The sequence below is a fragment of the Scardinius erythrophthalmus genome, assembly GCF_964197995.2.
Source record: "Scardinius erythrophthalmus genome assembly, chromosome: 5".
Classification (NCBI taxonomy): domain Eukaryota; kingdom Metazoa; phylum Chordata; class Actinopteri; order Cypriniformes; family Leuciscidae; genus Scardinius; species Scardinius erythrophthalmus.
In genome coordinates, this window is record NC_138225.1 from 19,220,020 (window position 1) to 19,236,352 (window position 16,333).

Sequence of the window (16,333 nt, forward strand, 5' to 3'; positions counted from 1 at the left end):
CCATCCGAACCCTCAGATATCCCAGGTCCAAATTTAAAAAAGATCTAGATTATTTATTTATTTAAATGTATTTAATTATTCAAATAATGTAAGTGTGTGGGTGTGTGTTTTACTATATATACATACATACTAAACAACAGGAGAACAAATTTTGTCAATTTTATTATTGGGAGATTATTACTTCAAGAAGAATCTTTATAAACAGAGGCTGAGATGTAATAATCTTAGCTCTATTAATCCACTGTGTAAGTGCCTTGACCCAGAATCCCTCTCCTACTTGCAGACTCTGAGTAGTGGGCATTCATGGCTTTCTTCCGGGCTTCAGGATCTCGAAAGGTGTCCAGAGCTGGTCCCACCTACAGAATACAAAACAGAATTTCACACTGATATTCAGTGGACTTCTGGAGTGCGTTCTATATATCATAAATGTTATGCTATATATATATATATATATATATATATATATATATATATATATATATATATATATATATATATATATATATATATTCACACATTTATTTTATTTATTGCAAAAGATAATGCAATATCATCTGATCTGATAAATTGTCCTAGAGATTTAGATTGATAGATTTTAGATTGATAGATCCTAGATTGAGGCCTATTGCAGTTCAACATTGAAAACAAAAACAAATATGAATGACAGAGGAAAGTAACACGGATGGCACTACTGGAACATGGAAGACATTCTGTTTTGATACACAAAAGTGTAGTCAGAATAGTTGAACATTAAAAAACACAGCCTTGTAAAAAGCAGCAGAGACGTTTTTGCCCACGCTTTACTTCAGTAGCATCTAAGCTGGTATGTAAAAATGTATACTGACAGCTATTAAATAATAGAACTTGTTGGCACAGCACATTTATGATTTGAACAATGGCTCAAAACTGCAGATATGTAAGCCAGGGGGGTTTCAAATATGTATTTCATACGTTTAAAATCTTCCAAACGCTAGTTCATGTTTATGGCATGATTCACAACGGCAAAAACGCACTGAAACTTTACTGGTGTGTCACATCATGTTTTAAATATATTTACTTGTTTATCTTTTCCCATTTTTCTACCCTAAAAAATCAGTTGCCTCCCACAAACACTTCTGACACCTCCAAACCTTTTTGAATTAAATAGGAGGAACACACGTCTCAGGAAAGGTGGAATGAAAGAGATGTAAGAGAAGGTGACAATACAAACAAACAAACAACAGGAATGAAGAAAATGAGTGTAGAATGAAGAAGAGAGTCAAGGATGCAAATGTCGAACCTGGCGCTATCAGGACAGCTACTTGACAGGCTGTAATGAGCAGAGGTAAATCTTTTATAAGGTTAACGCTCCTCTCTCTCTCCATCAGCTGTCATACAAGAGAGAATTTAGCGCAGGCGTGCAACCAAAATAACACTCTCCCTCCCTCATTAGAGCCGACTGAGGGTGGACGACAGGACAGGCAGCCACGGGAAGTGTGTGTGTGTGTGTGTGTGTGTTGGGTAGGGGGTTGTAATTTGCAGAGGATATATTCAGACAGAGAGGAAAAACAGGATGGACGAGCAGTGCATGAAAAGAGTTCAAAAGGAAAACTAGCTGTATGAGATACCAATGGACAGTAAAAATGAAATATTTAGGAGCCAAATTTATTTCTTTTAGTTTGCTAAAATTGCTTTCAACTTCTCAAAGCTTTTAAATGTAGCTTTTAACAAGTTATTTCTCTGTGCTATGATGAAGGAACATTTTAGTGGTTTTAAACAGTATAAATTTGATAATATTCAATAATACCAATAATATTTGTTATAAAATATTTTTTGTTTTTTAGAATAGCATTATTCATTTATCCAATAAAAACTCTGTTGTGAATATATATCTTTATTTCCACGCATTAACGACATCAATAACAAATCTCACAAACGTAAAGAAAATGACTTCACCGGTTTCCAGTTAATTTCAAATCAGAACTAAATGACTCATTAAAAAGAGTAATTTTTTCCATGAATTGCATACGAAGGCCTTGCGCTGTGTTCGTTGTTTTGTGCGCGAAACACCAGCACACACTCTATCAAGATGATATCTAGAGGAAACTTCATATAGACAAAACGCAAAGCTTTATCGGCTGGGTTTAAAATTATTTTACAAAAAATACTAAATTACGATTTTTGTTGTATTTATTGCAACTATTTTAATCGAGGTCTGGAGCCTTGTGTAAATAAATACTGTGGCTAGTGCATTATATGTACTGTGGTGTTCTGTCAGTGCTTGTAAAGGTGTGTTAGGATGTGTGTAAGGGCCATCATTAGCTCAGCGGGAGTCTGATTCCTTCATAATTGGAAGCATTGGGGATTGTCAGTGGAGAATTTGTATGCACCGCTGACAGGTAGAGCTGTCAGGTTGGTGGTGTGCTTGTCAACGCAAAAGACCAATAAAAACAAAGCACTTTTGATTTACTAGGTGCTTTTGCGTTAAGGCTAGCAGAGGGACCAACACTGAAGGGGTTAGTGTTCATGTGAACATTTGTAAGGGCTTGAGGCAGATATTGTTACTTTTAGCATGGATTTTTCAGAAAGGAATTTTTCTTATACGACACTGTCACAACACACACACTCACACATGTTGGGTCTTCATGATTTATGGGGACTTTCCACAGACATAATGATTCTTATACTGTACAAAATGTATATTCTTTACCCTACCCCTACCCCTCACAGAAAACTTTCTGCATATTTTGGATATTGCCATCTGTGTGAGGACATTTTGTCCCCATAAGGTAGGGTTTACCAGTCACCACACACACACACACACACACAGTACTCTTTTCCTGGTTATAATTTCAGTGTGAGTCAAACCACTGAATGAAAACATACAACAAATAATGCATATAGTTTTGAAAAGTTGCCACAAATATGATTTTACAGAGTGTTAAGTTTTCACCTGCTGGAAACGAGGTAGTTTCCACGTGGATGGGGCCTCAGGCAAGGGCCGACTCTTGCGGAGCAGGCTGGTTCGTGTGTCCTGTATACGTCCAAGGTGAGCCTGTGAAGAAAAGGCGCAGCTTCTGTAGATGCTTACAGCTTAATCACTTTTCTCTTTGCAGCAAAGGTTCATATTAAAGTGATTTTGGGAGATCCTCCACAGACCTTCTTATGCTGATGGGCCTGTAGGGCTCTGTCCTTGGCCTGCTGCTCCTCCAGCCATCTCTGAGCGTACTTATTCTCCATGAGCTCAGAGATTGGGGTAGATGGTCTGAAATGGAACAAAACAGTCTTCTCAGGTTGCCCATATCTGAATTTGCAGAATTCTGAGGAACTGATTTATACTCGTTTTTGTACTTAAACAGCCATAACAGACAACTCTAGTACTGCAGTACAGTTCCATTCACACAGAATGAGCCCACCGAAAAGGTGTTTGTGAGCCCTGAAAATGTATGTGTGAGAGTTCAGTTGTAGAATGCGGTTGTCACTCTCGTAAATAAACATAACTATATTAAGCCCTCAAAAATAGGACTTAAAACTATACATGCTGTGAACATGGCCTCTATACAATAATAATGTGCACTATGTTAGTAAGCCTGTGATTTACAAGACTCATAATCTCCGGTAATATGTATACCATGCTGTTAGTGTTAATTCTTCATATTTTTTTTAAAAAAATTGATGTATATTCGATCTGAGCCTTGTGATCATTGGCTCAACATCCTAATGATTTTAAATAGACTGCTACGAGAATGCCTTTCACTGGCATTTGATACTGGATTGCCAGGTGTAAAGTTTAGAAAAAAGCAACATTCTTATTTCTCGAGTAGACATCTCTAGATGTAGTAGTGTTGCTCTGATATGTAAGTGTGTGCTGTATTTCATGTTTGTGTGTGTGTGTTGGGATGGTGACATTTTGTGCAAGGATCCTAGCACACCCTCATTAGGGCTGACCGTGGCATTGGCAAACAGCATTTGATGGATATAGTGCAGGGCCAAACAAGTCCCTGTGGACCCCTGATCTTACCTCTCATTGCTCCAGACATCCTTCCCCCTGACTGGCTCTTGAAACACACTCTCACCCAACACTTCTCACACTGGATGTATCAACATCAAGTGTGTGTGTGCGCGAGTGTGAGTGAAAAAGAGAGTCTGGACACAAAGCTGTGTTTTCAGTTAAATAATTCAGCTCCATTTCAACAGTATCAAGGCCCAAGAGAAGGAGAACAAAAAAGAAAGCAGGTGGAAGGCAGAAGGAAGGAGTGAAGGGAGCTTGTGGTGCTGCGGACCAATGTAATAATCATACCTCTGCTCTCAGCAGAGTGCTTGTGTCATACCTCAGTGGGCACAGAGCTCAAAGATGAGTACTCTCTTCTTTCCTTCTCCCTCTTTCTCTGTTTCTTACAGATATGGACATTTCTATACCTCTTTTACTTTCCTGCTCTTTCCTTTTTGCCTCATCCAGTAAAACAAGACAGCCCAAATCACTTTCTAAACTGATCAACACTCACCCTCGTCTTATTCCCACACAAAAATTATGTAAGAGAGGGTCCTGTTTTACAGATTTGCTCCCTCAGGAAAGTAAGAACAATCTGAGAAGTGAGGGGGACACATTATAAGCCTTATCAGACTAGCTCATGAATATTAATTAAGAGACATAATATTCACCCAAGAGTCCTAAATGACTTGTTGGGTGATGGCCATATTAGGATTTATTTAGTTTAATAACGCTAAGAAAAAACTATTGGTGTACAATTTACTTTGAAACCATTTTCACAAAATAATTACAGTAACACTTTGAATTGAAGTCAACATGAAACTAAAGTTGTGATAGTCTTTACTTCCCTATTCTGATGTATATCTGAGTGAGATGGCTTCTCAAACAAGAAAAAATGTAGTACGAGACTTGATTGGTTGGTTGTGATTTGCTATTGCTGTGATCTCATGTGAGTGACAGGTTTTAAACACGTCGTCAGAAGAGAAGAGATGTCGCTGCAAGAGGGAAGGGAAGTTATTTTGATTTATGATTATGAGGGCACATTAATTAATGGTGAAAATAATAATAACGATGTGCACGGATAAATTATTTATAATAAATACTGCAATATTCCATTTTTTAAAAAAAAGTGTCAATTTTGATTTCATGTTTGATATCTTTAAGTAGAAAGACTGAAATAGTATTTTCTTGTAAAACATACGCCAATAATCTCGCTTCTTCAGACATTTGTTAATGTCTTCCAAGCTGGGCTACAATTTGCAGCTAAGCAAAACAACATTCTTAAAATATAATGATTATTTTCCAAATAATCTTCCACAAATTACAATAATTGTTAATGTAAGAAAAGGTATTAATTATGAATAATAGACCATTAAAATATAATGGTTTATATGCCTGCTATGCTCCTGAATGTATCCCAACTTGTATTGAAATTTTATAGACAGGGCTTTGTGGCTGACAATTAATTCTTACTGTTCGGAGCCAAGTGTTTTTGAATGTTCTGATTCACTGCCTATTTCTGACGCGAGGGTGTGTATATGTGGGTGGCAGATGTGAACAGACAGTGGGAAAGAGACAAAGACAGAAGACAGATGGAGGTGTCATTAAGATGTATATCAATAAATAGAGATGCTGTTAATGCGCTCTATTCATCTTTATAAAAAATGATTATTGAGATTTCAAATTACATAGTAACTTATAGGAATATTAGTATTAATATTTTCCTTTAAAATTGTTAAGGATTGTTTTTATTGTGACTTCTTTCCGATTCTTCCAAGCACAGCTTTGGATTGATTAAGACTAGTGAATGAGGCTGAGACCATTATTACACTCACCTGTTAGAAATACCAAATGAAGCATCTTGTGGTATGCAAGGTGGGGCAGACCTGCGAAACCCTTCTCTGGTCAATGGCTGGCGCCGAATGTCATGGGTGGCACGGTAATGCTGCAGCTCTTTAGCAGTAACCAATCCTGACTTGACCCCTTCTCGATTAAGGCCAATAAAATCCCTCTCAGCCACCCTGTTTCTGGTAGACATAGTGTGAGTGTGCCAGTTGGAGATAGCTAAAAGATAGAGAAATCACAGTAGGAAAATACTATGAATTCATGTAAGACTCCAATGATACATACAGTTAAGCACACACAATTCCTTTGAGGAGGATTGCACTACCAATTTGTATAATTACTATTTTTGTCTTGTTTTTCCTCAATATCATCCTTGAATTTACATGAGGAGCGAAAATGCAGAAGATGCAAATACTTGTTTTCAAAGGATATATCTTGAATATTAAGCATAAATCAAATAATATTTTGTTAGATTTATGTGCAAAACAAGAACAACTATTTTCCAACAGGGTTAGAAAACTGGAATTCAAGACATATTCTCTGAAAACAAGTCTTTTATCTTTAACAAATACATTTATCTTGTTTTAACCTGTTAATTGTGTAACCTGTTAACTGTCACCCCCTTTTTGAGCATTTAGATCTGAACTTAAATGGTTGCAATTCATGAATGCTTTGGAATACAAAAACGTTTTAAAGAATACTCAGCAGATTATATCAGATGTGAAAACACTTCACAGATGAAAGTGTAAAAAAGTAATATAAGTTTAGTTTATGTATTAAACTAAACATTTTTTAATTTTTACAGAATATATATTTTACAAAAAAAATTGAACTTCAAGAAAATCAAAACCATATGTCTAACCAAGTTGATAACACAAAAATGTAAGCCTACTGAAAGGTTTTAAAGTACCTTTTCCATAGTCATATCAAAACAGTTTTTACAGAGTGAATTTTGAGTGCTTGGGTGGGGTGGGTGCTTCAATTCACTGTTTTCATGTGCATTTTTAGATGTATCCTCACTTATCTAGCAGCAGATCTAGTCCGCAAGACCAAGCCTATGTAGGCTACGTTGCATGTTTATTAAGAAATGCTGGTTAAGTTCATTCAGAGAGTTGTCATGATTCTTCAGAACACTTCAGTTAGAAATATTAGCATTAATCAAACTATTAGACACAGTCATAGATAGATCAGCAAGAGAAAACACAAAACTATTCAATGGCTTTGGTGACTTGGTAGTGCCTTCCTTTGGCACCAGGTAAATAACAGTAGGCATAGGCTCCAGCAGGGCTCTGATTGACATGTTCAAAACCAAGCAGAGATCAGTTTTGGGTGTTTTCTGAAATAATAGTTACATTAGGATTTGTGATGAGTAAGCTTAGATAAGCATGACAGGGTAACTTCATCATAGTTCATGGGACTGTATAAGGGCTTGACACTTGCAGTCACTGCCTGTCGTCCGTTGGAAGTGCATAATTAAAGTGTGAGACAGGGGAGCCAGTGCAGAAGCCAGCCACAGTTTAGTATGCTAACAGGAGCGCACTGACAGCACAGGCTAAGTGCCTGAGGGGACACTTACTCAAGAAAACGCACTGTGACATCATCCTGTGACAAGAGTTGATGGGGAACGGGTGTGGTGTCTCATAAACAAAGGGTTTTGAGTTAGTGTATATGTAGCTTCATAGTGATTGTAGTAGCATAATGATGTTTTTAATATACAGCCAATAGTGTTAAAGTTTTAAAGGCAAATATAGAACTACTCCAGTGGCAATTTTACAAAATTGTTTGCCACTTACCCTCTGGCACTCCTCCATCCTGAACTGTGGTCACCGTCCCAAAAACAAAGTCAGGTCCTGGACAGGACAAACCTCTCAACTTGGCCTTTCCAAGAGCTGGCTATAGAGAACAAACAGGACTGAGATAAATACAACTATTTCATGAATAGTGTCCTAATGTTTTTTTTTTTTTTTTATGTTATGTATTAAAGGCACATATTTTAAAGGCATGTATTTTAATACATAAAATGTATTAAAGGCATCAGGAAAAGTTTCTTCCCCCAGGCCATCTACCTCATGAACAGTTAAAATGCCCCCAAGTTCTCCCCGCTGTGCAATAATGATAAAAAAAAAAAAACATGCATTACCCAACACACTATTTATACTTATATTTATTTGACATCCAACCACTTTTCTTATTCACATTCCCTCGCATAACTGTATAGATATTTCGTCTATCTTTTTTTTGCTTGTGTACATGTGTTTTTTGTCTAGTTTGTATTTTCACCTATTTTATTTTATAATCTGTCTTGATATATAGGCTATTACATTTTTTTCACTGTGCTGGAAGCTTCATCATGGCTAATTCCTTTTGTGTGTAAGCATGCTAAAATAAATAGGCAATGAATTCTCTGATTCTGATTCTAATTTTTTTTTAAAGTACATTTAATTACATCTATTTTTGCCTCCAAAGTCCATTTTATGTGTATATTTTCTGACAGAGAACAGTAGCTGTTTTTTTTGTTTTCAGAACAATGTTTTTCTGAACCTATAAACTGTCAATCAAACTGTCAATCAGCATCAATTACATCACCACAGTAAAAGTGCTGTTAAACTGAAGCATTTAACGGCACAAGACAATGCATGCATCACGATGCCAAAGTTTTATGGACCTCTAGAGTGGCAGCTGATTTTGTGATTGACAGGCAGTTTTTCGACCCATACCTTCGAATTGTAGCACACCAAAAGCATCTGATTGTGGCTATTAATAAAATCATAATTATGCACAAACTTATTACCATAAAACATGCCGCAAAAGAAGCCCAAATGACTGCGGTGTCTGGCAGCTCAGTAAAAACAAATTCCCATTGAACGTTGATGCGAGTGATCTTGATGGTTGATTTCTTCAGTCAGGTCTCAGTCTGAATCCCTAGCACAATGTAGTCCAGTCAGTTCATGTAAAGTATGATTTATGTCTCCAGAGTCATAACTGTAAGATGATTGACAGCTCTAGAGTTGAAAAAGGCAACACTTATCCTGCCATGTGTGTGTTGGGGGGTTGGGTGGGGGGATTTACCCTCAAAAAGATTCTCTCGTGGGGCAAAAGAAAAGCCCAGTATTTTTCTCTGAGCTCTGTTAAACAGCTCAAAGCCTAGTTTTAAGAGCAGCTTAGCTTGGAAAAGGTGGAAAATTGAGAATCAAACCACGGCAAAGGTGACAACCGGATGTATCAAAAGTGATCTGTGGAATATGGCGCCTGAGCTTTCCAGAAGCACGTATCTTTGATCTTTGATGGAACATGAGGGAGGTGTGCTCATGTGTCAGTCACAGAGTTACATTAATGTCGGCGGTTCTCCTCATGCTGCCGTATGCGATTTTTGGAAGGAGAAACGAATTAGCATGGTGAGTCTGTCATCATCTCTGGAGATCTCTGTGTGTTTGCTGTGTTCTAAAGACTTAATTCTTGTTTAAAAACCCCAATCCTTCATTCTGAGCTTTGAATAGTCTACATTGAAAAATGGATTTAAAAGATATTTGTCACTGGACCCCCACCAACCATGCTGGGCAAGTAAAGCCCTCCAGAAAGCGAATGCAACTGCCAAACTGGCGAATCCCTAAGTACGACCAAATTGAGAGATCCTAAATCTTTTTGGGCCTTTTTAACTCACAGACACCCAACCCCTAGTTAACATATCAGCTGAAACGTATCAAACGTTTCTTAAAAGCGCCAATCTTTTGAGCAAGTGCCACCAAGCTTCTCGGCCAGCCCTTTAATCCCCTTCGCAATTTTAATCTGCAGATTGTTTTGAGGAGATCACTTAGAGATGCCTGAAGGAACGTGTTGACCGCTGGCGTAAAACGGCTAATCAGACCCCTCAAAACATTATTGGGCCTTTCATTCACAATAAAAGGGCTGAAAGAGAAGGGGACAACAGAAAAGGCAAGTCGGGCGAAGGATTATGTTAAGCAAAAGCTCCTTTTATATTGTCATTTACTGGTGATCTGTCTCTATATTGTGTTTTCATTAACCAGGCATGGACCTGCTGAATGAACCAGAGGCCGGCATGAGAATAGGGCGGCTTCAGGAGAGGCTACACGAGGGTCAGCGGGAGCAGATTATTCGCACAGGCTAAAAGAGACAGAGAACAGGGGGACATAATCATCTCTTACTAAGGAGACCCCTTCAGTCCATTCAGGCACCCGTGCTTTAATTTCACCGTGCTTTTGTGTCTCTCTTGCTCATGTGTGCTTTTAGGATTTCGCTTGAGCTGCTGAGATTAGCTTAGCGCTGACCCTGAGAGTCTATCACTGCACTGAACACTTGCACAAGTTGCTTTTTCTCAGATGTTGTCTCTCTGAGCGAATACCATGTGGTATTTGTGTTTTTTTTCCTCCCGAATCTCGCCCAGACATCATTCCCGACAGCCTCGCTACTAGATTTACACACATTTCAGAGAGGAAGCTTCTGGATAAAACTGGTCTGCACCTCCTGTCCAAGACCTACTAGGTTTGCGCTGTCCCAGTGAAACCAGTTTAATCTTCTCAGGCAGCGGCATGGAGAATTGTGAGCCAGGCCTGATCATCTCATCTCATCGGCGCTGACAGACAGCTTTGCCATGAGTTCCTCTGTCAGACTTACAAATAAATGTGCCCATGATGATGATTAGAGGATAACGGCACTAATGCTCACCGAACTATCTCCCGCTCTTCCAGCTCGGTTCAGCGCCATCTGGTGCCTGATTACGGGACAGCGGGCACATTGGCTTAAAATTAATCTCTTCATCTCAACTAAGCTAAATTGAGGAGATGCATGGCAGAGAGAAAGTGAAAGTGGGAAAGCGCTAGAGAGAGTGTGTATCTTTATTGCTGTGTGATCTGATACAATTCATGGGGAGAGAATTCAAATATAGTCGCTGTCATCAAGAAGGAAGCATGGTCAAAATGTACTAGAAGGGAATCTGGGAAATGTCAAGATGTTTAAGTCAGCTTAAAATACATTTATTTATAAGGATTAGGTCAAAAATGCTGAGAGGAGAGGAAGTGGAATCATAACCCTAACTTTCTCATCAGATCACAGCTTTTCTCTTCTCTAGCTAAATCCGTCAACTCTAAATTAATATCAGCCCACTTCTAAAATCCCCAGAATGTCAATGTGCGCATATGTGCAACGCAAACATACACACACATTCATCTCCTCTATAGTCTGGCTGGTTATTAAGATGCTAACTCTCTTTATGTGTGGCAAATCCTGAAGCTTTGGGTATAATTGATGAGGCATTTCCATAAAGAGGCCCAGCTAATTGGGAGCATGTGTCTGGGCAAGCTTGTGCTACCCTTTTCCAATACAGATGAGTGTTATCCTACCTCTTTAGATGTATGTATGCTTAAGTATGAGCGTGTGGGTGTGTTTAATGAAAAATGGATCACAAACTGACAAGTCATTCATTAAATTTAATCTCTTTTAAAAATGGCATAAAAGTTTTTTAAACCCATTTGAAACTAACATAATGACATTACTAAAGACCCTTTCACACCAAGAACAAAAAAGATAACTATATCGATAACTATATAAGCTATATATTGGTTCTGTTTATTCGAAGCACGCACTGCTGTTATGTTGTCTGCTGCTTTAAATGCTCAAGCTCTTAAAGCAGGATGGATTCTGATTGGCTGTCAATGCTTTTATCGTTCAACAAGGGAAGAATCATTCTGAAACTGATTCCAAGGATATCGTTTCTCTGCTATTATCGTTATAGTTGTGGTGTGGGCTGCTATTCTTTATATTTAGAACAATTTTTAATCGTTATCTATCATCGTTATAGACATCATCCTTGTAAATAAATGGGCCTTAAGAACTTGGATTTTTCCTTATTTGTCTTTGACAGCTGTTAGTACATATAGATAACATAAACACTACAACTGAACATGGACAAGAATGATATATGCATTTTCATTCTCTTAATCCATAAATTAATGTATACAGCCCCTGATTTGACAGACTACATATGCCAAAGGTCTCTTTACATATCTCATTTACATTTATCTAATATGCAAGCACTTTACAGTTATGTATTGGGTTCATGGTTATGTATCTATCTCTCTGTGCTTGTGTCTACAGTGGTCCCAGCTGGATCACATTAATAATAAGGGCCTGTGTTGCAACCGTGAGGGCTTATGAGGCACTGTATCCGTAGGCCTAACTGTAGATGCCTATGAACAGCTGAGGTGGGTGAAGGTCAAGGTCCGGGCCAGTTCCTTTGCAATTCAAATAAATTCCAGAGGCCAATTAAAGTTAGTAGGCAACTGTATTCAATTTTTAGCTTCTTTTGCCAAATCTCACACTCTGATAATGCTTTTTAAAGCACCCTGAGCCTTCAAAAGATATTTTTTTAATTTTATATGTCAAAGTTTAATTCAGGCAAAAACAGCTTTAGACCAGACCACATATACATAATATATTTGCGCTGCAGGCAAATATCAGCTACAGTACAGAATTGCTTAAGAATGAACCGCAGATTGCCGTGTCTAACATTAGCTACATAGGCTGAATGAAGTGAATGGTAATGAGTGGAAAGAAGGGACTGTGAATAGGGCCCAGCCAGCCTGCTGCACAGCAGGTCTCTCTCAGACACCAGAGAACAACAAAAGCCCCAAATCTGCTCCCCTGATCTCTAATTTACTGGTCATCAGGGAATACAGGCATGAAAACAGGATTTATTGGCCATGCCTCATCAAAAAGGAATTAACAAGAGGAGAGGAGAGGAGAGGAGAGGAGAGGAGAGGCCTTTTTTGTACTTTTCTCACCATCAACTTTTTGGTCACAAACACAGAAAATGGGTTTCTGGGTGCTCGGTTCTACGCTCTCGAAAATAAAAGTTCCAAAAGGTTTTAGCAGCGATGCCATAAGAATGATTCTGGGTTACCCAAAGAAACAAACCTTTTTGTGTGAGTGTGTGTGTGTGTGTGTGTGTGTGTGTGTGTGTGTGAAGAACATTTTAATAATCTGAATAACCTTTTTCCACTTTTCCAAGGTTTCTATGGATGTTAAAGGAGATTTACATTTTTTTTTGTAAATTTGGAGTGCTGTCAATACAGAGAAGAACGACAAAAATCGGTGTTGCCTACACCGTGTTATCCTCTTTTTAAAATTTGCACCCTGTTGACTTCAATGGGGCAAGTTTTAAACCTGCTTTTAGCCTCTTAACATCCTTGATGTGTCATTACAAGTGCACAGCTAATGTGAGTGATTCCTTCAGAGTGATCACGGGTGAATCTGACTGCAGTAGATGTGAAAGATACGAATAAAAATGATGTTATTTCAGCCAGCGCACATACCTGTATTTACATCCTGTTTTCGGTCGAAGTCCATAGTAATCGATTGTCGAGTTCACACGCATAGGTTTAGTTACCTATGATCACGCGCGTGAACTCGGCAGTCGATTACTATGGACTTCGACCGAAAACAGGAAGTCAACACGGTGCAAATTTTAAAAAGAGGATAACATGGTGTAGGCAACACCGATTTTTGTCGTTGTTCTCTGTATTGACAGCACTCCAAATTTACAAAAAAATTAGCTCAATGTTAAAATTGACAGGAGTTCTCCTTTAAAAGTTTCGTGGAACCATCGATGCCAATATAGAACCTTTATTTTTAAGAGTGTAGATGCAGACTAATTCATCTCCTTTTCAATTTGAGGCCCATTAGCACATTACTACGATATATGTCCGTTTTCCCCACGGGACAGCCATACATCAGCCCTGCATAAGCAGAGAAAACTCCAGCGATGATGAACTGCTGTGCAGGCCAACAAGAGATGCTCTCAGCACAAGGGACTTGCTGCAGTTGGCCTATTTCTTAATGAATATGAGCCTTTCACGGGTCTCCCGTTACATAGCAAGCAAGCAAAGACAGCCTCCGCTGATTGAAGGAGGATGAGGGTGAACGTTCCGACCTACAGCTCTCAAAACTAGATGCACGAGAGGGAAGAAATAAAGCAACATCAGGCAACGCCATAAGAACAAAAGCTTAAATCCTCACAGATGACTCTGTCATTGTTCCAGCACATTGCCAAAACCTGTAGCTATGACTGCTCACAATGAAAAAGAATGAGAAATCCTTGATCTCGTGGGACTATGGGAACATGCACGCAGTTCATTATCATAGTCATTTAAATACAGTAATCCTATTTTCTGCATCAGTCAAAAGGGGCATATCAAATAACCCTAGAGAACATTAGAAAGAAAGGAGGGGTGAGAGCCAGCAAAGGTCTAACGGAGGCCTCTTATCCCAGCAGGGATGGACAGGATGATTGGATGAGTGTGAAAAGAGAGAAAGGCCATGGGAGCGAGGGGAAAGGAGAAACATTGAGGATTGTGCAGGTTCATTTCATTCTCCCTTCTGCTTCAGTGGAAGACTTGATGAAGTTGAAATGAAGCAGAATTAGATGAAAGATACGCTGGAAGTACTTCGAGACTTGCGCTGAGTCTAACAAAGAGGGTTAACTAGAGGAGAAAGCAGAGAAAAACACTATCTTGCATATTAACACCATTCCTCAAATCTCAGTACAGCACACTCTTAAAAAATAAAGGTTCTATGTTGGCATCTGTGGTTCTTGGAAGAACCTTTAACATCCGTAGAACATTTCCCTTGCACTAAAGGTTATTTGCAGTGGAAAAAAGGTTCAATGAAATGAATTCATTGAAAGTTCTTCTGTGGCATCACTGAGAAACCCCTTTTATGGAACTTTCATGGTTTATTTTTAGCATATTAGTATTAGTGCAAAGTGACCTGAAATAAAGCAGACACCCGAAATGTGCAGTCCTGCTGGGGTTTTCCAGGAACATTGCGTTGAAACGCTGAACTAAATCACACAAGCATGACTGTCATGGTTAGATTTATTCTGAGACTAACTCTGCCACCTAGTGGTCATTTTAGTTATGGCGTTGTTGTTTTTGGAATTCATTTGTGGAACACATAAAGACTAGGCTAATTATTTGTTTGGGAGACTATTAATTATTTATTAAATATATATGTTAGAAAAAATAATTAATATATGGTGCTATGCAGAGAAATAGGTTTACAGTTAGTTCACTGTAGACAAATCCATCAACATCAGTCCTGAGACTCCTCCTGACCTTAATTAATAGAGGACGATGCAGCATAGACTCTCTCACCACACCAATACGAGGACTTTCCATCTCTGATTCGTTGAATCCCTGGTAAAATAGAAATATTATAGACAATTTCACTACATGATGATTTGTCGGAAAATAATAATAAATGAAAATTACTACAGTACAAATTTATTATATTATCGCAAACAACGTCGCAAAGTTATCAGCTATGACACAGATTTTGGCAAGCGTTAGGGTTATTATTTGAAAGAAGATCTCCAACCTGTTGGGCAAGATGACACCTTGAGAAACAAGGTTCCCGGATGGTTTTGTGGATAAACAAACCTTGCTGCACCTTTTTATCGTAATTGCAGTTCAAAAGCACTAAAATACATCAGTATGTTACATACAGTTTCAGCGATTTCATAGGCCGTGAGGGAAATCTTCCTTTTAGTTGTCTTGCGTTGTCATGGAGATGGGACGCTTCTGGCAAGCACGAGTATGGCAGTGTTGTCATTGACGATAGTTGTTCATAAAAAAAAAAAAATAATAAATATTTGTTTTTATATTGATATATACTTGTTTTTAAAGTCGAAAACTCCATATAACCAAACATTCCAAGCTAATACTTAGCTATCGTACTTAGATATCGCCTCCAGTACGATAGAGGGCAGCATGTAAAGACTGAGACCACTCCAACATGTTAGAATAACCTGGGCTGTATTGTTAATCGCACTATTTGAGGGGACAGTCGTTTGTAGTGGTTTCCGAAACCACGGTGGGCGTAATCGAGTGCACTCATTCAATCCTACAATGCACAATATAACGAGTGTACAACCGATGTACGCTCAACAATAGATATGTATAAGTAGATGCCAGTGCCACTCCAAACACGTCGGCGCGCCCGCCATCTTGGAACAGTCAGTATGTCGTCACCCACAGTAAGAATCAATGATGCTACAACATTGCGCAGCTTCTGGTTGTGAATCTTCCGAAATTTAAATTCCCGAAGGAAGACGTGTGATAAACTTTAACAGTTGAGAAAGTGTCGGTTTGTGTTTTATATGTATTAACGCAATATTACAGGTTTTATACTATGGTAACTTTTTAATGTGTCAGCTGACACCTTCGATTAGGAAAATCATCAGCTGAGGTCTATTGCAGATATAGATATGCATGCATGACTTTTAACTACGGTTGCAGACGCACAGTCAACTTGCACTCCAATGTTCTGTTCAAGGACCGATCTTTGACCCTTCCAATATGGTGGACGGCTTAGACTGCCACTAATGAGGAATCTATGTATATATACTGTATATATCTATGTCGCACGCCGAATGAATTAGGCCTACCGTGTTTGACCAGAAGATGGCGCACGCAGCTGAATCATATCCATCCATTTTCCAACAGC

At 38.6% G+C, this 16,333-nt stretch overlaps 1 protein-coding gene across 1 annotated transcript; it reads right to left on the minus strand.

Annotated features, from left to right (window-relative positions):
* Positions 1-233: 233 nt before the first annotated feature.
* cfap77 (cilia and flagella associated protein 77) lies at positions 234-15,006 on the minus strand (the record flags this gene model as incomplete). Its single annotated transcript, XM_081365171.1, has 6 exons — positions 234-356; positions 2,933-3,034; positions 3,139-3,244; positions 5,806-6,034; positions 7,609-7,708; positions 14,944-15,006. 6 exons carry the CDS (start codon positions 15,004-15,006, stop codon positions 234-236), a joined length of 723 nt encoding a protein of 240 aa, XP_081221297.1.
* Between the last annotated feature and the right edge of the window lie 1,327 nt (positions 15,007-16,333).